The 26,842-nt window shown below is 38.5% G+C and overlaps 3 protein-coding genes across 3 annotated transcripts; all 3 read left to right on the top strand.

Moving 5' to 3' along the window:
* The first annotated feature begins 10,743 nt into the window (after positions 1–10,743).
* LOC142628931 (uncharacterized) lies at positions 10,744–12,489 on the top strand. Its single transcript, XM_075802956.1, has 3 exons — positions 10,744–10,978; positions 11,231–11,503; positions 11,753–12,489. Exons 1-3 carry the CDS (start codon positions 10,744–10,746, stop codon positions 12,487–12,489), a joined length of 1,245 nt encoding a protein of 414 aa, XP_075659071.1.
* Positions 12,490–12,504: 15 nt separating this feature from the next.
* Positions 12,505–13,219, top strand: LOC142628932 (uncharacterized). Its single transcript, XM_075802957.1, has 2 exons — positions 12,505–12,661; positions 12,756–13,219. Exons 1-2 carry the CDS (start codon positions 12,505–12,507, stop codon positions 13,217–13,219), a joined length of 621 nt encoding a protein of 206 aa, XP_075659072.1.
* A 6,111-nt stretch (positions 13,220–19,330) lies between these two features.
* LOC142628934 (uncharacterized) lies at positions 19,331–19,825 on the top strand. Its single transcript, XM_075802958.1, has one exon. The coding sequence runs from the start codon at positions 19,331–19,333 to the stop codon at positions 19,823–19,825; it is 495 nt and encodes a 164-aa protein (XP_075659073.1).
* The last annotated feature ends 7,017 nt before the right edge of the window (positions 19,826–26,842 follow it).

Genomic DNA, 26,842 nt, shown 5'->3' on the forward strand with positions numbered 1-26,842 from the left:
AATCAATTAACGCGTTCCATTTTGATCCTTACCGTTACTCACTTAACAGAAATTGCTGATGTGGCAAACAGAATGCACTATTGGCACAGTAAATGCTAACGTGTCCATTAAAATAATATTAAAAAATTATTTAGTATTTAAAATTTTCCACTTCAAAATTTTAATTTAAAATTTTAAAACAAAAAATTTCTAATGTTCTAATTTTCTTTTCATTATTTTTTAGAATGTGTAGATTTTTCTCATGTTCTTCCCTAGAAAATGATTGATTGTTCTTCATGTTCTTCCCCCAGGAACATGGTTTCCCAAAAAAATTAAAAACTCAAGATTTTCTTTCCTTTTCTTGCATTTTTTTAGCATCAAAACAGGGAAAAACACATTAAAAAACCATGATCAAACTCAGAAATTCTAACCCAATCAATAAACGAAATTCAAATGATGATCAAATCAAAATCAAAATACCAAAAATACCATACTCAAACCCGATTCTCATCAGTATAATATACCAAAATACAAGCCAATCCTCATTAGTTTTAGATCTAGTCAGATCAGACCACGGTTAGAATTGAAACCCAAAATAAACATGAATTCAGATCTAATTTCATCTTAAACATGAACACAACCAAGAAAATTTAATCTTAAGAACACAACTAGAATACAAGATCACAAATACAATAACCTCCATAATACAAGAACACACACAAACCCAAAACCTCCAGCAAATCAAACATCAAAACCCATTAATACCAAAACATCTCAAATCCAAAACACCAAAAATCCATTGAGACCAAAACCCAGCAATCACGATCTGATTGAGAGAGACCTAGTAATTTGAGAGAGAGAGACCAATTTGAGAGAGAAATTGAGTCAAGTCGTGCTGCTTTGCTCGTCCTTCAAACCTCGATCTGATACTTTCAGTTATTCAAATATAAAAAACAGAGAGAGAGTGAGAGAGAGAATGTCTTCGGCGAAAACGGCGCAGCAGAGAGGATTTTCGGCAACGGTGTCAAAGGAGAATGGTGTGAAGGTTGAAGAGCGAAAAGGGCCGAGTTAACCGCCGATCTGCTTCAAATCATCGCCGATCTTAGCCCCTCTCTCTTTAAACCCAAATCCAAACCACCGCCGACCTCATCCCGTCTCTCTCTACCCAAATCCAAACCACCACATCTCAGCCTCTCTTTCTCTAAACCCAAATCAAAGCCATATCCCAAAAACTACAACTTGGACTTAAAGAGAAAAAGAAATGAGAGAAAGCAAAGAGGGAGAGAGCGGAGTTTGAGTGTTTGACGAGAGAGAGAGAGAGAGAGAGAGAGAGAGAGATAGGAAAATGAAAATAAGTTTGAGTTTTGTGTTTATTGATGATTTTGTGCTTGGTTGACAAGAAAATTTTAGAAAAATTGAGATAGTTACTACAAGTTTTTTCTTTGTAATCTTTAAAACTGAAAAGAAAAAAAGGTTCTTCGTTTTTTTTTAAATTTAAATTAGAATTGCAAAATTAAAATTGATTTGTTTTTTAAATTTTAAATTAAAATGCTGAAGTGGCATATTTTAAATACTAAATAATTTTTTAATATTATTTTATTGGTCATGTCAGCATTTAATGTGTTAAAAGTGAACTATGTTTGCCACATTAGCAATTTTTGTTAAGTGAGTAATGGTAAGGACCAAAATGGAACACGTTAATTGATTTAAGGACTAAAAGTGGTGAAATAAAAATGTAAGGACCAAAATGAAAAAGATGCAAATTGTAGGGACTAAAAGTGCATTTACGCCAAATTTGAATTTACCTACTTTAAAACACCCTAAACCATATAAGCTGCAGTGGTTGAATGATTGTGGGGAGGTTAAGGTTAATAAGCAAATGCTAGTTTCTTTTTCAATGGGAGATACAAGGATGAAATACTTTGTGATGTTGTTCCAATTCATGCGGGTCACATATTATTGGGAAGGCAATGACAATTTAACAGGAAGGTCAATCATGACGGGTTCAAGAATAGACATTCTTTTGTAAAAGATAATAAAACCATTACTCTTGTATCATTGACTCCAAGACAAGTGTATGAAGATCTAATGAAATTGAAAATAGAGAATGAGTTGAAGAAAAAATTGTGAGACCGAGAGTTCAAAAAAAGGATAATGAAAAAGAGAGTGAAAGGAAAAAAAGAGAGTGAAAAGAAAAAAGAAAATGAAAAGAAAAGAGAGTCAAGAAAATGAGAGGAATAAAAAAGAGTTTTTATGCTAAGACGAGTGATGTCAAGAGTGCTTTTTATACAAACCAGTCTATATTTGTACTCTTGTACAAAGAGGCATGTTTTAATACTAACAAACTTGACGAATTTTTACCTATGATGTTGTCTCTTTGTTGCAGGAATATGAAGACGTGTTTCCTAACGATGTGCCTAGTAGATTGCCACCTATTAGAGGAATAGAGCATCAAATTGATTTTGTGCCAGGTGCAACAATTCCTAACCGACTAGCCTATAGGAGTAATCCGAAAGAGACAAAGGAACTTCAAGGGCAAGTTGAGAAGTTGCTAACCAAAGGATACATGAGAGAAAGCATGAGTCCATGCGCAGTGCCGGTGCTGATTGTGCTTAAGAAGGATGGAACTTGGAGAATGTGTGTTGATTACAGGGCTATCAACAACATTACGGTAAAGTATAGACATCGCATCCCTAGGCTAGATGATATGTTGGATGAATTGCATGGGTCATGTATTTTCACAAAAATTTATTTGAAAAGTGGGTATCATCAAAGTAGGATGAAAGATGGTGATGAATGGAAAACTACCTTTAAAACTAAGTATGGATATGAGTGGTTGGTAATGCCTTTTGGTCTAACTAATGCACCAAGTACGTTCATGAGATTAATGAATCATGCATTGTGTGCGTTTATAGGCAGATTTGATGTGGTCTATTTTGATGATATATTGGTGTATAACAAGAACTTAGATGAGCATATCGATCATTTGCATTGTGTGCTTGCTATTTTGAGAAAAGAAAAACTATATGCCAATTTAAAAAAATGTTCCTTTTGCATGGACAAAATTGTGTTTCTTGGTTATGTTGTTAGCGCGAAAGGAATTGAGGTGGATGAGGAAAAGATGAAGGCTATCAAGGAATGGTGCACACCGAAGTCAATCATTGAGGTAAGAAGTTTTCATGGTTTGGCTATTTTTATTGTCAATTTGTCAAAGATTTCAGTACACTAGCCGCACCACTCACTGAAATTGTTAAAAATCAGTGGGTTTTAAATGGGGTAGTGAGCAAGATCGTGCATTTATGGAAATTAAAAAAAGGTTATGTGGTGCTCCTTTATTAGCATTACCTAATTTTTCTAAAACTTTTGAAATTGAGTGTGATACCTCTGGAATAAGTATTGGAGCTGTTTTGATGCAAGAGAAGCGGCTAATAGCCTATTTCAGTGAAAAGCTAAATGGGGCAGCTTTGAACTACCCAACATATGACAAGGAGCTTTATGCATTGGTGAGAGCATTGGAGACTTGACAACTCTACCTTTGGCTGAAAGAATTTGTCATACATACCGACCATGAGTCCTTGAAGCACTTGAAAGGACAAGGTAAGTTGAATGGAAGACATGCCAAGTGGGTGGAATTCATTGAGACCTTCCCTCATGTAATCAAATACAAACAAGGTAAGGAAAATATAGTGGCTGATGCATTATCAAGAAGGTATGCCCTTGCCTCTACTTTAAATGCAAAGTTATTGGGATTTGATTATGTTAAGGAATTGTATGCTAATAATGATGACTTTGCTGGAGTGTATGGAGCATGTGAGAAGGTAGCGTTTGGTAAAAGATGAAACGTGATGTAGAGAGAGTTTGTGCTAGACGCGTTACCTATAGGCAGGCCAAATCTAGCGTCTCACCACATGGATTATACACCCCTCTACCCGTACCTAGTGCACCTTGGGTTGATATTTCTATGAATTTTGTTTTAGGCTTGCCTAGGTCAAGGAAAGGTAGAGATTCGATTTTTGTGGTTGTTGACAGGTTTTCAAAGATGACACATTTCATATCTTGTCATAAAATCGATGATGCAACCCACATCACTAATTTGTTCTTTAGAGAGATAACACGACTCTATGGTGTTCCTAGGAGTATTATGTCTAATCGTGATGTCAAGTTCCTTAGCTATTTTTGGAAAGTCTTGTGGGGAAATTTAGGGACTAAACTTTATTTTTGACTACTTGTCACCCCTAAATAGATGGATAAACTAAGGTAGTGAATAGAACTTTATCTACTTTGCTACTTGATATTTCTATGGATTTTGTTTTAGGCTTGCCTAGGTCAAGGAAAGGTAGGGATTCGATTTTTGTGGTTGTTGATAGGTTTTCAAAGATGACACATTTCATATCTTGTCATAAAATCGATGATGCAACCCTCATCGCTGATTTGTTCTTTAGAGAGATAGCACGGCTCTATGGTGTTCCTAGGAGTATTATGTCTAATCATGATGTGAAGTTCCTTAGCTATTTTTGGAAAGTCTTGTGGGGAAAGTTAGGGACTAAACTATTATTTTTGACTACTTGTCACCCCTAAATAGATGGATAAACTAAGGTAGTGAATCAAACTTTATCTATAATTCAGAAGATTTTGAAAAATTGGGAGGATTGTTTTCCATTCATCGAGTTTGTATATAATCGGAGTGTTCATTCTACTACTAATTTTTCACAATTTGAAATTGTTTTTGGTTTTAATCTACCTACTCTTTTGGATTTGCTGGCTTTGCCAGTTAATGAAATGACTAGTTTTGATGGTCAAAAGAAGGCTAATGTTAGGACATATGTGGAACTTGTTAGAAACATATGTTATGTAAATTGGCTAATTCTTTGACAAAACGCACTTTACTTGTAATTGGGTAGATCTAGAATGGGTTTAGTACTTCAAGGAATAAGAGTTCAAATTTAGTATTAAAGTCATGCAAATCTGTCCAAGAAACGAGTGAAAAAGTGTTTTCATTAAAGCTCGATAGATCATATCTATCGAGGTTTAATGCTGATGCTCGATAGCAGTTCAACAGAAGTTGTAGCTGTCAAGAATTACGAAATTTGGATTTCCAAATCAGATTTCACGCATATCCATGTGTATTTGTGTAGGGTTTCTTTTCACATAACTCTAGACATATATAAGGATTATTTTTAGGCCCGTCAAAGGTGATGCAATTTGATGAAAGGTCATTGTGCATGCAAATTGTGACTGGAGACAGAATTTGTACTGCTTCTTTGCGCCAAGGGTTTTGTAACCAAGGAGTTTCTTGATCTTCATTGTTAAATGAACTGAAGAACTTTGCAGCCAACATCTTCCTCAAGTTGGTGTATTAGTCACGTATTGGATTCACGCATTATTGGTTAGTCATGTACTGGGATTCGTGCATTGAAAGGAGAGATTGTCGCTACATCACAAGTTCAATTGGGTGTTGGGGTAAGGGTTCAACTGTAGGTTGGTATTAAGTGCTGGGATTCCTTTTACTTGTAACTGCTTATTTTGATAATAGTAGATTCTCGAGAGTGATGACCTTAAATTCACCCGGTGGGGTTTTGCCTCGGTGGTTTTTCCCATTTGTAAACAAATCATTTGTGTCAAATTTATTTTCTACTACATTTAACTTAGTTGGTGATTTGTTTGTGCTATTAGCTTATTGCATGTAATTGAATCTAATTAATTAACTTGGTTAATTAATTGATTAATTTACCAAATGGGTCAATACATTCTTGGCCTATCAGCTGAGATGGTGAGGAAACTCCATGAAAGTGTACGACAACATATGTAAAAGAAAAATGAGCAATATACGACCAAAGCCAACAAGGGTTGTCGACAAGTCCTCTTTGAACTGGGAGATTAGGTTTGGGTGCATATGAGAAAGGAAAGATTTCCAGCCCATAAGCGGTCCAAGCTACATCCTAGAGGGGATGGTCCATTTCAAGTCCTTGAAAAAATCAATGATAAAGCATACAAGTTGGATCTTCCAGGCGAGTATAACATGAGTGCTACATTTAATGTCTCTGATCTATCTCCTTTTGATGTAGGTGACGATTCGAGGAAGAATCCTTTTGAAGAGAGGGGGAATGATGAGAATCAATAAGCATTAAAGGATCCATTGCATGTTCTAGTTGGACCTATTACTAGAGCAAGATCCAAGAAGATCAAAGAAGTACTTAATGGACTGATTCAAAAGATTTGGGCTGATTCTAACACTAGACATTCCAAGCTTCGCCCAAAGGAAGATGAATGTGTAATAAATTTAATCCAAGCTATTGAGGGCTAATCTGGCTTAATTGGGCGTGATTTATGGTGTGGATTAATGGCTGATTGACTTTCTAGTTCCATACCAATTAATAGATATTTTTCCTATTCTGGAGCTGTTAATTTCGGACCAAATCCACCTTAATTTTAGGCTTCTATTATTTAGAACGTTTTTTTAGCTATTTGCCTATTTTGGAGTTGCTAATTTCAGACCAAATCAACTTTAACTTAGGCTTCTATTATTTTGTACGTTTTTTATTTTATTTTATATTTTCCTATTTTCAGTCATGTCTTATAAATAGCACACACTCATTGTAATGGAAGAATTATTGAATAAAGATCAGAAAAACATGAGGTTTTGCTTCTTCTTTTGGTTCTTCAAGAACTGTGAACTCATTAGGAATTTTTCCTTGTGGCGTTCAAATTTATACTTTCGTTTCATGATTCTATAATAATCATTAGATCGAGGTCTGTTACTTGTACCTTTGGTTTGCGTTTCATTTATATATTAGGATTAGTGCCCTTAAATCCTATTGTATGATACTATGTATGATATTATGTATGACATTATGTAAGACATGATGTATGACTTAATATTGTGATTGATAAAGTTATTTTATTATTATCTAAAATAATGGTAACATGAATATGAGACATTATCATATAGTCCATGAGATGCATTGTATGTGATTTATGTGAAAAGTCACAGAAGATGTAAATCACAAGTTCTTTGTAAACTCAGAATTTATAATTCGTAGTCGGTAATGAAATTGGGCATTTCATCTGCGAAGACTATAACGTGTCAACTACGATTATTTGTCTTGATCATGGAAGTGGAGACTTCTAGTTGATATGTTGATATGTTTTAAGAGTTAAAACATATTGAACAGGACCGCTGTAAGATTTATTGTTCTCCTAATGACTGTCAAATGAATAATAAATCTCACGACTTCTATTTGCATGAACTCTTAATCCTGAGAGAATAATGGACCTGATCATAAAGTGTAGGTTACTTTGATATATCAAGAGTGAGATCTAAAGTTACGGTCAAAATCTCAGTATGTTGGGCAGCCACATTTAGTGTTGATGGAACATATATTCTCAAGATGGAATTCATAGTTTCTTGATGGAGATATAAAATATTCCATTGAGATAAGTTTAACGGGTTCAGTTATTCAGAGAGTTAGGCCTAACCACTTTAGTAAGAAATTGCTAAAGTATATATTTATGAAATTGGATTTCATAAATATATAATGAATAACTTTAAAGAATTAAACCGGGTACTCAAGGATAAGATGTAGTAATTTACAAAGTGGCAGTCTACATTTATGACTTTGTGTTACTACGAATATTTTATGAAGGGGTTACGTGTATAATAAAGTCTTGGGATATAATTTATTAATAAGGCCTAGAGTGCAATTATATTTATATAGTGGTATTAAATATAATTAATGGTAACTTTGGACTTGTCAAGAGTTGACGGAAAAGCCCAAGGCCCATTGGAGCTAGTGTCTTATTGGTTCATTTTGGTCCCACTCCAAGCCACACACTAAAAGCCAATTGGAAAGGCCCAATAGGCCAACCCAATTAGATAATCAGTTAGTTATAAAGGGAGAAACATACAAAATTTTTTTTTAAGAGATTAGAAAAGAAAAAGAAACAATGTGTGTGAGAGAGTGTGAGACACATTTTCATTCTCCCTTGAAAACTAATTGAGAGACCACACATTTTGGGCGTAAAGTGGAATTGGAGTGAAGATTAAAAGTTTTCCCAAGTGCTTCTAATCTTCGTTTTGAATTTCTCCACACCAAGGTACGCTATCGTGTTCTTAAATTCTGAAATTTACATTGTGCACGTTATCAATCATGAATGAAATAGATCCTTGTTCGTTGCTTCCACTGTGGGTTTTGCATGAGATGCAAAACCAGAATTTTTCTTTCATTATAAACGTCAGGTCGGGATTTCTATCAAAATATGAATTTTAGCTTTCTTGGGCAAGTATTCCAATATTTTTGTCGGGTCCCAGAACTGTGAACTCATCAGGAATTTTTCCTTGTGGCGTTCAAATTTATACTTTCGTTTCATGATTCTATAATAATCATTGGATCGAGGTCTGTTACTTGTACCTTTGGTTTGCGTTTCATTTATAAACGTTAGGTCGGGATTTCAATCAAAATATGAATTTTAGCTTTCTTGGGCAAGTATTCCAATATTTTTGTTGGATCCCAAAGCATGTTGATTGAGGTTTGCATCAGTGTGAGGCCAACGATGAAGGCTAGCTTTTTGGGTTTTACATATCAGAGGCCAATAAAGAGATTCTTGACGTTTGATTCATGAACCACCAGTTGACGAGGAATCTTAGACGGCGTGTGGATCAACAGCCATAAATTTCAAGCCATGCATGGTAGTGCGTGAGGCTGATGGTAGAGATTGGACTCTTGGGTTTTGGATATTAGAGGTTGATGAAGAGATTTGTGGCATCGGTTTCGCGAAAGGATTGAGGAATACTAACAGAAATGGAGGCTCGAACTCGATGGTTTTGTACCTGTGATGGCTATGGCTTTTGATGGTGGTGAGGCAACAGTGGAGAGACCTTGTGGAGGTGGTGAAGGCAGTGGTGGTTTCGAGTTGAACAGTGGTGATGTTTGGTAGATCAGTTTGACTCTAGAGATTGTGAAGGGAGAGGCAAAAGAGATGAGAAATTGTTGGATTTTTCTTAACTGTTGGATCATTTTATTTCCACGAGTCACTCATCTATTTTTAAATGGGAGGAAATTGGAGATTTTAAAACTAGAGGTGAGCCTTTCCATATATATATATATATATATATATATATATATATATATATATATATATATATATATATATATATAGAGGTGTTCACGGTGCGGTTCGGTTCAATTTTGGGCCATTTCAATCACCTACTTTGCGGCGTGATTAGGCCAAAATCATTACCGCACCGCATCTCAATTTTATGATGACATGTGTGGTTCGGTGCAGTGCATGAAGTGTGGTTTGATTGGTTTTGGGATAACATATTTTTCAAGATGTCATGGACAATTTCTAATTTACTATTAATAATTATGACAATAAGTTTTTAAAAAATATGTAACATGTGTAACAAAAAAAGTAACACAAATATATACAAGACAAAAAAATTTCATGACAAATTAAACTAAAAATACCACAAATATATAATATATCTATACAAAACAGGAAAAAAAAAACAATAGTATTAAAACAGGGACTACGATGTTGCACCAGAAATGCGCTAGAGTAAACTTTGGAGATGGTATGTCTGATTCTATATCGGCAGGGGTGGAGGATCACCCTTGCTGGAAGTCATGAAAATACTAAGTTGGAACTGCCAAGGGCTTGGGAACCCTTGGACAATTTGTAACCTTCGCAAAATAGTGAAGGAACAAGATCCCTCAATTTGTTTTCTCATGGAAACCAGATTGGACAGAGAAGGTATCAACTTTTGGTGTAATGAACTACCGTACAAGAATAAGTTTGTTGTCAAAAAGCGGGTCTTGGTGGCAAGCTTGCTATGATGTGGAAGGAAGATGTTTGTTTGGATGTTTTCAAGTACTCTGAGAATGAAATTTCAGCAGTGGTGACCGAGAGCGATGGATTTCGGTGGGTTTTAACTGGTTTTTATGGCTGGCCAGAAACACAAGATTGTTACAAATCCTGGGAGCTCCTTACTCATATTTGTTCTCTTGTGGATGGTGCTTGGATGTGTATCGGTGACTTCAACGAGATGTTATGCTTGATGGAAAAACAAAGTTGCAGACCAACTCCACAAAGACAATTAGATGCTTTCCGTGACGCCTTGGAGCTTTGCAATCTGGTTGATCTAGGATTCATTGGTTATAAGTTCACATGGAACAATCGACATCTCGGGGCTGCTAATACCAAGGAACGGCTGGATAGAGCGGTAGCTATTGAGGCATGGAGGTCTAAATTTCCTAGGACTACTTTAACTCATATTATTTCATAAGCTTCGGATCATCTACCTTTGATTCTTCAGAACCATGTACCACCAAAAGTATTTATAAGGGAAGGCACGGCTTTAAGTTCGAAGAATCTTGGCTGCTTTGGGATGATTGTGAGAAGGTTATCCGGGATGCTTAGGAAATCAGCCATGGGCATGAATCGACATTGGAAACAGTTAGGCAGAAAATCAAGAAGTGTGCCTCGGAATTAATGGTATGGGGTGCCACAAAAGAATAGCTAGGTACAGTTGAGATCAAAGAATTGCAAAAAAGGATTAAGGTGTTAAATTGTGCTCCACCGACACAACAAAACAAAGAGGAGTTTATTAAGGCCAGTAAAGAGTTGGATGATTGGCTTAGGAGGCAGGAAATATATTGGGCACAAAGATCACGAGTCAATTGGATTAAACATGGAGACAAAAATACTAAATTTTTTCACTTAAAGGCATCCCAGAGAAGACAAAGAAATCTTATCCAAGGAATCATGGAACCACAAGGCAATTGGCTGGAGGAGTTGGAAGATGTGGCAGGAGTGGCTGTGCAATACTTTAATGACTTGTTCTCCTCAAGCCCATGTACCCGAATTGATGAATGTCTAGAAGCTGTACCACAAAAGGTGACACTTGACATGCAACAAGCTCTGTCTTGTGAATTTACTGCAGATGAAATAAAAGCATCTTTGTTCCAGATGGGACCCACAAAAGCGCCGGGACTTGAAGGTATGAATGCCTTTTTTTATTAGAAATTTTGGCATATTGTTGGTGATACTGTTGTGTCTGCAGCTCTTGATTATTTTAATTCCGGTCAAATGTTACCTACACTGAATCATACTCATATTTTCCTCATTCCAAAAGTTAAAAATCCGGTTAAAATATCTAATTTTAGACCTATTAGCCTTTGTAATGTAATGTACAAAATTATTGCAAAAGTACTGCTTAACAGGTTAAAACAGATTTTGTCCCATATAATAGCTCCAACCCAGAGTGCTTTTGCTCCAGGAAGACTGATTACAGATAATGTTCTAGTGGTTTATGAAGCGTTACACACGATGCATGGTCGAAGAAATGGTAAAACAGGGTCATTAGCATTGAAGCTGGATGTTAGCAAAGCTTATGATAGGGTGGAGTGGAACTTTCTAAGGCAAATCATGCTTAAGTTGGGCTTTCCGGGAGTTTGGGTGGACAGGGTGATGAGTTGTGTGTCCTCTACTTCTTTTTCCATTTTGATTAATGGTAAATCTTTTGGTATGATTAATCACACTAGAGGTCTCCAGCAGAGAGGCCCTCTGTCACCTTATCTCTTTCTTTTATGTGTAGAGGGTTTTACATCTCTTTTGTAGAAAGTAGAATTGGAAGGACATATCCATGGGGTTTCAATATGCAGGAGAGCCCCAAAAATTTCCCACCTTTTGTTTGCAGAGGACTCACTTTTGTTTTGCCAAGCATTAGATAAAGAGACACAGGAAATATTATAGGTGCTGAAACTTTATGCAGAAGCATCAGGTCAATGTCTAAATATGGAGAAGTCTTCAGTCTACTTCAGCAGTAATACTCTTCCTAAAAAAAGGGAGTCGATCAAGGCATTGTTAGGGGTGAGTGAAGTGGACAGGTTTGAGTCCGATTTGGGCTTGCCAACTCTGGTGGGACGAAGGAAATACCACACCTTCTCTTATCTCAAAGATAGAGTGTGGAAAAAGCTTCAAGGGTGGAAAGGAAAAAATTTATCTAGAGCAAGGAAGGAAATACTAATTAAAGCAATGGCTCAATCGATTTCAATGTATACTATAGGCATTTTTCAATTGCCGATAAAGCTATGTGAAGAACTCCAATCAATGTGTGCTCGGTATTGGTGGGGACAAATTGGAAATGAGAGGAAGATTCATTGGCTAAGCTGGGACAAACTATCAAGGCCAAAATCGGAAGGTGAGATGGGTTTTAAGAACCTTCGACAATTTAATCTTGCAATGCTTGCAAAACAGGGATGTCGGCTGATGCAAGACCAAGAGACACTAGTTTTTAAGTGTCTAAAAGCTCGGTATTTTCCAAGGTGTCATTTTTTGGAGGCCTTTGATCCACCTAATAGTTCTTACACGTGGAAGAGCATCATGGTAGTCAAACCTATTCTGCAGAAACGGTCATGCTGGAGGGTCGGCAATGGAGAGACTATCTGGATTCTTAAGGATGCTTGGCTGCCAAACTCTCCTACAAATAAAGTATTACTTCCGATATAGAATATTGAGGATGGGATGAGGGTGGCTGAACTGATTGACCCGATTTCCAGGTGGTGGGATAGAGAATTTATTTTGAGAAGTTTTCACCGAGAAGAGGTTGAAGCCATAATGCGAGTGCCTCTTAGCTGTAGATATACTCTGGACACACTGTTTTGGCTGGCTGAAAAGTCTGGTGAGTATTCAGTGAGGACGGGGTACCATGTGGCGCGAAGATTGATAAAGGAGCTGGATTGGACTGAATGTTCTAAGGGGGCTGTGGGAGGTAGAGTGTGGAAAAGTACTGTGGAAGCTGAAGGTGCCAACCAAAATTAAAGTCTTCGGTTGGCGTGCTTGTTGCAACATTCTGTCAACTCGGATAAATCTGACAAGGAAGAGGATAAAAGAGGATAATAGATGTGAAGCCTGCAAGACCGAGCCAAAAACTGAAGTTCATGCTCTGTGGAATTATGGGGTTGCACAAGATATTTGGGCGGATTGTTCAATACGATTGCAGAAGTGTTGTGGTGGTCATGATGACGTGCTTCAGTTAATGGAAGATTTGATCACTAGACTGTCAACTGAAGAGCTAGAGCTGTTTATTGTCCAAGCATGGTTCATATGGCATCAACGAAATTCTTTAACCCAAGGGAAACAAGTGCAGGCACTGGGAGTATTGAACAAAAGAGCTAAAGACTACATGGAAGAGTTTAGGCGAGCTCAAACCAGGTTATCCATAAACTCAACCATATAGCACCCGTGCAACTGGAAACCTCCACCTTCTTCTCGATTTAAGTTGAATTTCAATGCTGCAATTTTCAAAGAGGACGACACCACCAGAATGGGTGCCATTATTCGCAATGAAAACAGGGAAGTGATGGCTTCTTTATCAGCCAAAGGACCACCAGTGTCCTGTAGCGAGGAAGCAGAGATTCTTGCTTGTCATCACGCCGTGGAGTTTGCTATGGAGTGTGGATTCTCGGAGTTGGTGGTTGAAGGCGATAACCAGTCGGTCATGGATGCGCTTAGGTTGGAAAAAAGCCTATTGTCTCAGGTGGGCCACATTTTTCAAGATGTGCTTTGTCTGCTAAAAGGTCTTCGTTGGTCACAAGTGCAATTTATAAGGAGGAGTGCAAATACAGCAGCCCATGCATTAGCTAGGCATGCAAAAAATGTATCTCATGAAATTATTTGGATGGAGGATTCCCCTCCACCTGCAGTAGAGGTATTGTATCTTGACTCCTTTTCCATTTAATGAATTTTGAGGTAGTTTTCCCCTTCAAAAAAAAAAAAAAATTGGGCTTTTAATTTTTTGAGTGCCAGTATGAGATGGAGAAGTCAATAATGTTTTGAATTCTTGATTTTGTATTTAAACAAAACGAAGTCGCTTTAACCTAAAATTAAAATGCACTAACACTTAGTTAACCACTTACTTTATATATATTAAATTAAAATATATTTAATATAAATAAATAAATAAATAAGGGTGTGGTGCGGTGAGGAACGGTTACCTCATTGCATGCAATTTTGGTCAAGTTATACAATTTTTTACACCATTTAACTTTTAGAGCAACCACATCAGCTCCTTTAAAAGATTCCGTCTATTTTACACAAAAAACCTACTTTTAAGATTTTACACATTCATTTTTACAAAACACCCACATCAGTTCATCTATTCTACTACCTCTATTAATTAAATAATCAATTTTTTCACCATTTTTTTATTATTTATCTCAACTGCCTGACACGCGCACTCTCTCTCTTCTGTTCATTTCTGATTCATCTCTCTCTCCTTTTGTTCATTTTTGATTCATCTCTCTCTCTCTCTCTCTCTCTCTCTCTCTACCTATTTCAGATTAACCCTCCGTCTCTGTTTCTCGATCTGATCCAGCTTCGATCCGATCCGAGCTCCGTCTCTGTTTCTTGATCCGATCTGATCCAGCTTTGATCTGATCCGAGCTTCGTCTCTGTTTCTCGATCCTCCGATCCGATCCGAGCTCCGTCTCTGTTTCTCGATCCGATCCAGCTCCGGTCCGATCCGAGCTCCGTCTCCGTTTCTCGATCTGATCTAGCTCCGATCCGATCCCAGCTTCGTCCTCTGTTTCTCGATCCGATCCAACTCCGATCCGATCCCAACTCCGTCCTTTTTTTCTCAATCTGACCGAGCTCCGATCCGATCCTTGAATTTGGTTTCTATTTTTGTTTATTTTGGGTTGATTTTTTTTGTTGATTTTAGTTTAATTTTCTGTTTATTTTGTTAATTTTGGGTTGATTTTTTTTTAATTTTGGGTTTGTGTTTTTGAATTTGGTGGTGATGGTGGGTGTTGCTAGGTTGCGGAGGTGGGTGGTGCTGTTGCGGTGGTGGGTGGTGCTGTTGCGGTGGTGGTTGAACAATGGTCGATGCTCAGTGGTTGATGGGTTTTGTCCCATTCAGAGGAAGAGGGAGAGGGAGAGGGAGAGAGAGAGAGGCTGAGAGAGAGAAGTCAGATGGAGAGAAGTCAGATGGAGAAAGAAGAGAGGTGAGAGAAAAAAATATAAAATAAGATTTTACACAGCTACAGTAACCGTGTATATTTATACGGTACTGTAGCAATTTGAAGGAAAATGTAAAATATCCACACTTATGCACTTACTGATGTGGGCTGTTTTTGATAGAAAAATGTGTAAATTTGAGCATTTCTTTTATTATACACACTTATATACCAACTAATGCAATTGCTCTTATACCATTGGATTCAGTAGACGAAAAGGTAAATTATTATTTTTTTCTTCAAAAACTCATTAATGTATTGTCAGGTCATCAATTTCTAAAAAATTAATGCTATCTGTCATTAGAAAAAAAAAAAAAGACATTAATGCTACCTGCCACATCTCTAAGCGTCTCTTCCTTGTCTCCATCTCACAGTCACGGCTCACCCATTTAATTTTAGCTCTCTTTTTTTTTTAAAAAAAAATCTATTAACATGTTTATATTTTTTTTTATGAAAATATGTTTTTATTTTGAAACTATTTAGATCTGTGTTCTTATTTTGAATTTTAATTTGTAAAAAATCAAGCATTAGAGATCAATCTAAAAAAAAAAAAAATTTATGGAACTCAAATTCATAGAACTTGAGTTCTATTAAAGGAACTCGAGTTACATGAACTCGAGTTCCACAATTTTTTTTTTTAGAAAATCAAATTTTACATTAAAACTTAATTTTGAGAAAATTGAGTTTCAAAATAAAAATATCAACTTATATAGTTTCAAAATAAAGATATATTACTAATTTTTTTACAAAATAAAAACAAAAGCCCAATTTCTCCCCCTTTTTCCTTCACCATCTATCCTTTTCTTCTTATGTCTTTGTCACTTTCGTCACCTTCATCAAAATTCAGTCTAATCAATTGCAGTTTTTACAAAGTAGTTTGGTAGTGTTAGACAAGGTACTACTATTATTTTATTTATGTTCTTATGGTATTAATTAATTTTATTGGTTTGGAGTTTGGAAATATCTGGCACGCTTGCTATTGCTTTGCTAATTTGAATGGGACGCCTCACTTTTATCTTCTTCTTTTTCCTTTTCTTTTTCTTTTTCTTTTTCTTTTTTGAGAAGGACCTCACTTTTTTCTATTATCACACATTTGACACTTTTTTTTTTTGACCAATTGCTTTTAATGTGTTGCTATAAACATCCTTTTCATAATATCAAATGCAATCTTCAAACCAACTAGGCAAATAATATGGTATGAAGCTAGGCAAAATTGTAATCTGATTCAATATTTCAATATTCTTGAATAAATATATTAGCTCTCTCAAGATTATTAAAAAAAAAAAAAAAAAAAAGCTCTCTCAAAAAAGAGAAAACTCAGGTTGATTGTGTTTAAACTTTAAATATCAATTAATTTTTATGTACCATCTCTGACAAACTCAATCAACTTATGTAATCATTTTTTTGTTAATCTCACGTCGAAAAATGAATGTGAGTTAAATAGGTTTAAAGTCTGTGTTGTGTATCCAAGAGTTATCTTTTTAGATATACACTACTGTCAATTTCTTTAAAGTTTTCTCTCTTCTCCTAGCGTGTGTGTTAAAATACTTAGTATTATATATATATATATATATATATATATATATATATATATATATGTATATATATATATATATATATATGTATATATATAAGTAATCTCCTTTTGTCTCATTCTCTCTCATGTTGGGTGTATATTCATCTTTTTTGACTAAAAAATTTCCAAAATCCTTGCTTGAAGGCTTGAAGCTAAAAACGATGAGTCTTTGTGAAAAATGTTGAATCTTTTGTGTGTTTTAGTGAGGACTCATATTTCTTGACAAAGGACTCCCCAAAATCCTTCCTTGAAGCCGAAAAGTAAGAGACAAATATAATTAGTCCGAGTATTCTCTTTTTCTCTCATTTTTTTTTTCTAGCATTTGCTCTTTCTCTCTTGTATTTCTTTCATATGATTTGTAATATATTTATACAAGCACACGGCACACACTTGGAAAACAAAAAAACACTTATGAAAAATTAAGTACATGTTTCAATGTTCATTGTTAATGTATGAAAAGAAAATTTTCTTGAGCAAGTTAGTTTATGGTAAAGTATTTGTCAAAAAAAAAAAAACCTCCATTAGCCTTGATAGTATTAAACACACAATATTTATAACCTACAATTAATATATATATATATATATAATTATATAATTAGATTTTTTGTAATTTTCTTTTGTGAAAAAACAATTAATTGACGACATTGAAAGCAATAAAAAAGATAATATTTATCATTCTTGTATGCATTGAAAAAGAGATATTTGTCATCATTTTGTGTATCAACCAGTTTTGGAATTCAATTTTTACAATATACTAGTTAATAACTTGCACTTTACATGCTATATTGTTAACAAAATAAATGTTTAATTGTTACTGATGGGACTGACGAAGTCAAACACAGACAAAATCGACCCCACAGACGAACCTGACCGATTATCCGCATCACTGATGAGGATGTTAATACCATTCAATGCTGCCAATAATGTCCCGGATGGTTACGAAACCAGCTGGACGAACCGTTGGAAACGTATTGAATCTCATTACTCAATTGAAGACGTTATCAACAAATACATTAACGCCACAGTACCCTCCACAACGGCTAGAATCCAGAGGGATATATAAAGCCCTCACAACGCCAATACGAGGTACATACATAGTCACAAGAGATACTGAGTTATTTGGTTTTTATTATTATAAACTCCCTTCCGCACTAACTTTGGCATCGGAGGCGTTGTGGCAGGCACCACACTGGTGACCATCTGAATGAGCTCTTGCTTCCGTCGTGATGCAGGAGTATGATCGGCCCTATCTGGACGAATTCATAACGACTGATGAACTTTTGCTTCATCAGTTTGGCGCCATTTGTGGAAACGACATTCTCATACTACGGTTCGAAAATGCAGTTCCTACCAACTTCGATATCCAGATGGAATCCAACCAGGATTCAGCGGCCTTGGCTCAGCAAGTTCAAGCTCTTGCGGCCACCGTCAAAGAACTCACCAGATAGAATCAGGAGATGAGACAAAGGCTTCAACAGGAGGAGAACCGATCAAGAGCTGTCCAAAAGGATGAAGGGGATAGCCACGGGAGAAGTGATCGACGAAGGACCATTACTCTAGAGGAACAACATTTTGATCTCCTTCAGGAAATGAGAAAGGAGATGGACGAATTGAGAAATGCCATCAAGGAGAAGATGGATCGGAGCCCAGATAGAATGGTCAGGGCAACGGATTCTCCCTTTACCATGGCAGTCTTGGAACGACCAGTACCAACAAAGTTTTGGTTGCCTCAACTTGAGCCTTTTGATGGGCTTAAGGATCCCCAAGATCACCTTAATACCTTCAAGATGACACTGGGCCTTCAACAGCCCCCTGATGAAATAATGTGTCATTCTTTCCCTACTACGCTAAAGGGAGCTGGAAGAGAGTAGGTCACTAGACTGCCCACTTCATCCATTGACAGCTTCGAGCAGTTAAGTAGCCCCTTTCTGCACCATTTCGTCGGAGGGGAACGTCCTAAGAGACCAGCGGATCACCTACTCACTATTAAGCAAGGGGAGAGGGAGACCTTGTGGTCATACATGAAACGCTTCACTCGAGAGACCCTAGAAGTGGACGACGCAGACGACAATGTACAGCTGACGACATTTAAAGCAGGGCTTAGGTCCCGATAATTCGTCGTCTCGCTGGCAAAGAATTCGCCTCGGACGATGGCAGAGATGCTCCTGAAGGCCCAAAAGTACATGAATGCCGAGGACGCACTGGCAGCCATAGTGGACGAGGAAAGGCCGAGAAAGGAGGGAAGGTAGGAGGACGAATGTAGGGGCAAAAGAGGGAGTGCTTAGGCCATCGAAGAAGTGACGTAGATAAACGAAAGGACAAAAAAGCTCCACGAACGGTAAAATTCACCCCTCTAATTATGCCTGTTCACAAAATTTTGACACAGATTCAGGATCAACATTACCTTCAGTGGCCGAGACCTTTACATTCGTCCCCTAACATGCGTGACAAGAACAAATACTACCGATTCCACAAGGATCATGGCCATTACACGGAGGATTGCCGAGACCTGAAATGACAGATAGAGGAGTTGATACATAAAGGAAAACTGTAGAAGTATGTGAAGAAGGGAGAGTCTAGCAGATTCAGAGACAGCAACAAGAGCCAGCGCGAATTCTCCTCCAAGAATGAGATCCGTCCATCCCAACCACCACAGGATGTGATCGGGGAGATAAGTACGATCGCAGGAGGGCCATTCACGGGAGGATCATACAAGTCCCTCAAGAAAGCATGTTAGAGACAAGTAAATAGCATCCATATGGAACCCCGATTCAAGCAGAGATGGACAAACCAGGACATGTTTTTCAACGAAGAGGATGCTCGGGGAGTAAGGCTGCCACATAATGACCCCTTGGTTATAACGCTCACAATCGAAGGGTTCAACACCAAAAGGATCCTTGTAGACAACGGTAGCTCCGCAGACATCATGTACTTACCGGCCTTCCAACAGTTGAAACTAGATCCTGGGAGGTTGCGCCCATTTGACTCTCCCCTCGTCAACTTCAGCGGGGATAGGGTATACCCCAAGGGCATAGTGACGCTAAAAGTCACAGTAGGGACCTACCCGAAGCAGCTGACCCGTCAGTTGGACTTCCTGGTGGTAGATTGCCCCTCCTCATATAATGTAATCATTGGGAGACCCACGCTTAACAGGTGGAAGGTGGCTATGTCCACCTACTGCCTAAATGTGAAATTCTCTACGGACCTAAAACCGCTTTCATCACGAGCCAAGAGCTCTACTGCTATAAGGTGATGCCCTTTGGACTGAAGAACGCAGGGGCAACATACCAAAGATTAGTAAACAAGATGTTCAGCAAGCAGATTGGCAGAAACATAGAGGTGTATGTGGACGATATGCTCATTAAGAGCAAAAAGGAATTGACGCACCTGGACAATTTGGAAGAGACGTTTGACACCCTCAGAAAATATCAGATGAAGCTGAATCCTAGTAAGTCTGTTTTCGGGGTAGCCTCAGGAAAATTCTTGGGATTCATGGTGTCCCAGAGAGGGATAGAAGCAAATCCGAAGAAGGTACAAGCAATACTCAACATGACATCGCCGAAGACCGTCAAAGAAGTCCAAAAGCTCACAGGGAGGATTGCTGCACTCAATAGGTTCGTCTTCAAAGCAACGGACAAATGCTTACCCTTTTTCAAGACATTGAAGCAAGCTTTCGCCTGGACTAACGAATGCGAAGCAGCATTTCAAGAGCTCAAACGTTACCTGAGCAATCTGCCCCTCTTGAGTCTGTCGAAGGAAGGAGAAAACCTTTATCTATACCTGGCAGCATCAGCCACGGCCGTCAGCGCAGCCCTGATTCGAGAGGAAGATAAGAAGCAGCTTCCAGTTTACTAAATCAGTTAAGCCCTCTAGGGAGCAGAAGCCAAGTATCCCAAGATTGAGAAGATTGCATTCGCTTTAATAGTGGCTTCATGGAAGCTATGACCGTACTTCGAAGCACATCTCATCTTGGTAATGACGGACCAACCAATCAGGAAATCCATGAACAAACCTGAGGCAGTAGGGAGGATGGTCCAGTGGGCAATCGAACTCAGCCAGTTCGACATCGAGTACCATCCCAAAACAGCCATCAAGGAGCAAGCTCTAGCAGATTTCATTGCCGAGTTCACCCTTCCAGAAGATGACGACCGCGGTAATGAGGCAGAACAGTGGACAATCCAGACTGATGGCTCATCAGCCTAAAAGAGGGAGGGAGTAGGGGTCATCATAAACACCCCTGATGGAGAAAAACTCAGATATGGAGTTCAACTGAAATTCCCGGCAACCAACAACGAGGCAGAGTACAAAAGGATACTGACAGGATTGAGACTCGGGAAAGCACTTGGGGCTAAGAACCTGCTCATCCAAAGCGACTCGAAATTGGCAATAGGGCAGATCAGGGAAGAGTATGAGGCAAAAGAGGAGAGAATGCAGAAGTACCTCAAGCTGACGAAACATCTAGCCCGGGAGTTCGATAAGTTAGAGTTCGCTCGGATTCCAAGAGACCAGAATATGGCGCCAGATGAGATTGCGAAGATGGCCTCGTCAGAAGAAAAACCAACAAACAGGGAATTACTCATGGAGATTCAGAAACACCCCAACATTAAAGAAGTCCCAATATTTTCCATCTAGAGCGTAAATAGCTAGATGGCATCAATCGTGTCGTTTCTCCAAGATGGGCACCTCCCTCACGACGCCCTAGAGGCCAAAAGGATCAAAACGAGAGCAGCTAGTTTTACAATTTTGAATGACACCTTATACAAAATGGGCTTCTCTATGCCATACTTGAAGTGTGTCAACGTAGAAGAAGCCAAGTACATCCTTCGAGAAATCCATAAAGGAATTTGTGGAGACCATGCTGGGCCCAGATCTTTGGTAAGCAAAATCATTCGAACAGGATATTTCTGGCCAACCATGCAGGTAGACGCAGCGGAGCTCGTCAAAAGGTGTGATAAGTGCCAGAGGTTCAGGAATGTCCAGAGACTGTCGGCAGAGAAATTGACGATGATAACCTCCCCGTGGCCGTTCGCACAATGGGGAATTGATATCGTCGACCCATTACCCCTAGGAAAAGGACAGGTAAGGTTCCTGCTCGTTGCTATTGATTACTTCACAAAGTGGATCGAAGCAGAAGCAATAAGAACTATCACAAAGGCACGGATCCGTAGCTTCGTATGGAAGAATATAATTTGCAGGTTTGGGATTCCAAGGACGATTATATCAGATAACGGGCGACAGTTCGACAGCCAGGAATTCAAAGACTTTTGCTCGGGGCTAGGCATCAGGAACCAATTCTCATCCCCGGGACACCCACAGGCAAATAGACAGACAGAGGTGACTAACTGAACACTGCTCAGAATTATCAAAGCCAGACTGGACGAAGCGAAGGGCGCCTGGCCAGAAGAATTGCCCAATGTCTTATGGGCCTACAAAACAATGGCAAGAACCCCAACAAATTAAAAATGTTCTGAAATTTGAGCCTAAAACACGTCAGGCACCCAAAAAAAAAAAAAAGGAAATTTTGAACAAGTGACAAGTTCAAACGTCCGGAGCAGCATCGTCATCAACGGGGGCACCAAGGGCATGAGCTTCAACGACTGGGACATCAACGGCAAGAGTGTCTTCGGGAGCGTCAGCGGTCGTTGCTTGAGCAGCCTCGTCAGCAGAAATATCCTTGTCCACTTCCTCCATGTCTAGCGTCTCCAAATCTATTCTAGAAGGGTGCTTGATACAGTATCTCCTCAAAAGCTCGAACCCCTTGAAATACCAGCTGAAGAGCACGGAGTTGTACTCCTCAGTCTGCTGGAAACCCTCAATGGCCTTGGAAGCGACGACCTTGATCTTCTCCTTAGCGGCTTCAAGCTGCTCGTCCTTCTCCAAAACCAGCTGCTGCTCAACCTTAAGCTCGTCACTCAATTTCTTGACCTCCTCCCTGGCATGATGAACATCCTCCATCGAAGTTATCAAATCCTTCTTCAACTTTGAGTTCTCCATCTCCAAGACCTTAATCTGAGAGAGCGAGGACTCAACCTTAGCCCCCTAAGCAAGGTACTCCGAGGAAAGATGAATGGTCTCCCCCAACACCTAAAAAAAAGAGAAAAAGAGAAGGAAACACATGAAGGAATTTAACCTTAGTACACACATATATATAATAAAAAAGATAACTTAGCACGAGCGGGTTACCTGGACGAGCTTATGGAAATGACAACCCATCAGCTCATTTGGAGGCAAACCTGAGAACAACTTCAGGTCCTCCGCAGTCACGACCCCATGAGCCCTGTCCGTCGCCAACCTCTCGTCATCCCAGATAGTGGATGAGCAAGCATCGTCCTTCCCCCTATCAGACGTGCGAGGCCTTTTAGAAGCAGGGGTCGGGATCTCTTCAACCGAGGTGGCAGGAGAAGCCGTCCTCGTCGTCTCGGCGCTAGAAACAAATGGAGTAGCCGAAGCAGTCGAAGTGACGGAGGAAACCTTCCCCTTGACACGGACCACCTTTTTTCCAATATTGGACAGCGGTTCGTCCTTCTTGGACCGCATCTTCTCGTACATACCTTTGTTAAACTTCGTCGTCATTTCCACAAGAAGGAAACACTTATAAAAGAGCAAAGGGACCGAATACAGATATGAGGACCAAGACTGACGAACTCAATGCTTACTCTTCTTTCCTTCAATGTCAATGCTCCGCAGAACGTAGGGGGATGGATCAGGGCCAAGATTGTAAAAAGCAAGCGTCTGCGGATCTACTAGGTCGTCCCAGTTTTTGATGGTCTGGGAGTACTTAATTTCCTTTTCAACACGGTCCTTATACCTGCTTTTGAGCTTAGGCCTCCTTTTAACTGCACAAGAATCAAAGAGGTTAATGACGATAACAGCGGATCCAACAAAGGTAAAAAAGACAGGAAAGGATACTGACGCACCTAAAGTCGGGGTTCCCCACTGACGAAGCAATTTGGGGATATCACCCCAATCCCGGCTAGAGAGGGTCTCAAAATCGTCCCCGGACACAAAGACAAATCTGGACTTCCAGTACCTGAAGGACGAAGGTAAACCCTTGACGATCCTGGTTCTCCTCTCCCAAGGTACTAACTCATAATACCCATATTCTTTAGACCCTTTCAAACGGTACAAATAGACAAGTTCACTCACCTTGATCATATCCCTGTTAGCGGCCAACCATATTTCCATACAATTGACCACTATTCTCCACGAATTGGGCATAAGTTGCCCAGGAGTGATACCAAGATAAGCTAAAAGCTCCATCACAAACGGATGGACAGGAAGCCTAAGTCCACAAGTGAAAGCGGCCTCATAGAAGCACACTTCACCTGGAAACAATTGGCAAGCCCTCTCCTCGTCAGTAGGCCGACGAACACGAACCCGTTCCGAAAATTGAAACCTATCCCTAAATCTACCCACGGTGTCAACATCCAACCCACACACCTCCGCGAGGGCATGAAAGGCCCTAACCTCCCTAAGGGTCGAGACGGTCATATCCCCCTCTACCTGCTCACCACTGGACGATAGCCCAATCTCAAGATCACTGGACCTAACCTCAGACATTGAGCCTTGCTCCCTTACCAAACCCTCAAACCAATCGACTGACTGACGAAGCAAGGGAAACAACTCACCCAAAACAACACCCAAGCTATTGCCCTCGAAAACGAAGTTCTCAAGGTTTGGGAAAACACCCAAAGACCCCCTAAGCGCGCAAAAAGAAAGGAAATTGAGGGACAAGCTATCCTAACCTCAGAATTACTGACCATGAACGCCCAAAGGAAAACGCAAAAAAAAAAAAACAAGAAAATACTAAAATCCCCAAAAACCAAAAGCAGAAGCCAAAAGAAAAGAAGAATAAGATATGTACAATCGCCAAAGAGGGAGAATAAAAAGGAAAAGAGAAAGAAAGCGTACCTCGAAAAAGAAAAAGGCGAGGAGCTCAACACCAATTGCGCACCAGCTCAAAAAGAAGAACAACAAAGAAAAATTGAGAGGAGAAAGCGCTTAGAGACACAACTGAAATTTTAGAGATACAGTAAGGAGAAGAGAAGTTTAAAAGAGAGATCAAGGCAAACTGAAAATCAATGGGAAACCCAAGGGTCATACAATGAGGACATAAGCCCTCTCCAACCGTAACATGCCACGTGGTGACGACCAGCATAACGCCGCCACTACGCATTCAATGTGGCGTGAAATCCCAAAGGTCACCTACAAAAAAAAAAAAAAAACCCTTTCAACTTCCACAATCGTCAGGACACATCATGACGACCATAGAACCCGGGGGCAGCTGATGGGACTGACGAAGTCAAACACAGACGAGATTGACCCCATAGACGAACCTGACCGATTATCCGCATCACTGACAAGGACGTTAATACCATTCAATGTTGCCAATAATGTCCCGGACGGTTACGAAACCAGTTGGACAAGCCGTTGGAAACATATTGAATGCCATTACTCAGTTGAAGACGTTATCAAGAAAGACATTAACACCACAGTACCATCCACAACGGCTAGAATCTAGAGGGATATGTAAAGTCCTCACAACGCCAATACGAGGTACATACATAGTCACAAGATATACGGAGTTATTTGGTTTTTATTGTTATAAACCCTCTTCCGCACTAACTTTGGCATTGGAGGCGTTGTGGCAGGCACCACACTGGTGACCATTTGAATGAGCTCTTGCTTCTGTCGTGACGCAGGAGTGTGACCGGCCCTATCTGGACGAACTTATAACGATTGACGAACTTTTGCTTCATCAGTTACATGTAAAAATTTTTATATAACTATTTATCCATTATTTACTATTTGAATTAGAAGAAGAACAAAGGGACATATATTAACTAAATATTTACAAAGTTACACATATTCACTTGTAAAGAAAGAAATAGTTTATTGGACAATAATTATATCATAAACCCAATTTATGGTAAAAGTAACACATAACTATAAGTATAAGTGTTTGTGTGATGTAGGGGCAATGACTCGGAATTCAAGTCTTCAGGAATGAGTTTCACATACATACACTTAGATTAGACTAGAGTAGAATTTTATCTCAGTGCAAAAAATAAAAATAAAAATAATATATATATGATAAATAAATAATATACATACTTACATACATACATATATATATATATAAGAAAATTGGAAAACCCCACCCCCCAAAATATTGAAATAATATTTCACCCAAAAAACCTCGGAAAATCATATGGAAATATCAAACTTTTAAAATTTTTATTACATTAAAAAATTCTCACAACCCCAAATACAAAAAGAAATAAATTCACAAAAAATAAATAAGAAAACCTGGAAAAAAGGAACATAAGTAGAAAACTAAAAACTTTTTAAAACAATAATAAAAAATAAAATAGGTACTAATATTATTATTCCATTCCACCAATCTTAACTGAGAAAATAGATTTACTATTCAAGAATTTAGAGAAAGAGAGAGAGTATTTACTCCACCATCTCCTTAAATTGTAGAATTCTCCCAAATGTTTGAGAGCAATGGAAATGTGTGGGACATCGCTCATATGTGATTAGATGAATTTATGTTTTAGTAATATGATGATGTATCTGTCCTTATTGGTAGGTGTAAACCAAAATCCTTCTCTCTCTCTCTCTCTCTCTCTCTCTCTCTCTCTCTCTCTCTCTATATATATATATATATATATATATTATTGTAGATAATTAGATTAGATGGTGCACTGATACTCATATTTGTGATTTAATATTTGTAACTACTTCATTTCAATTGTACTAATTACAATCAAAATTTTCCACTTATATTGTATATAAATGTAGATGTCAATTATCAATTTGATAATTATATATGAGATAGGTTAAAGTTACACCTGGTGTAACTTTAAAGAGTTACATCTTTTTTAAACCATTGGATTTAAGTAGATCCAACGGTTAAAAAAAACTATAATTATTATCAATATTCTGATTAAAATTTAATTAATTATCCTTATTTATTACCTTCTAAACCTATCTCTAAACCCAAAAAAAGTTTGACTTTTGACGCTCTCTCTCTCTGTTTCTCTCTCTGCGTTTCTCCCTCTCTCTCTCTCGTCTAATTGTTGTCTAAAAAGGATTCTGCTAGAGTGGTATGAGCGGCTTGAGTTTATCATTTTTGTTGATGATTGGCGAGCAATAATATTATAATCATACTGTACTCATAATAGGTTGGTCGTTGGTACAAAAATTCCACCAAGGGACCCAATGAATCAGAAGTTCCAATGAACAGAAATAAAGGTGACCTTGC

Source organism: Castanea sativa, chromosome 3, assembly GCF_040712315.1.
Source record: "Castanea sativa cultivar Marrone di Chiusa Pesio chromosome 3, ASM4071231v1".
NCBI classification, from domain to species: Eukaryota; Viridiplantae; Streptophyta; class Magnoliopsida; order Fagales; family Fagaceae; genus Castanea; species Castanea sativa.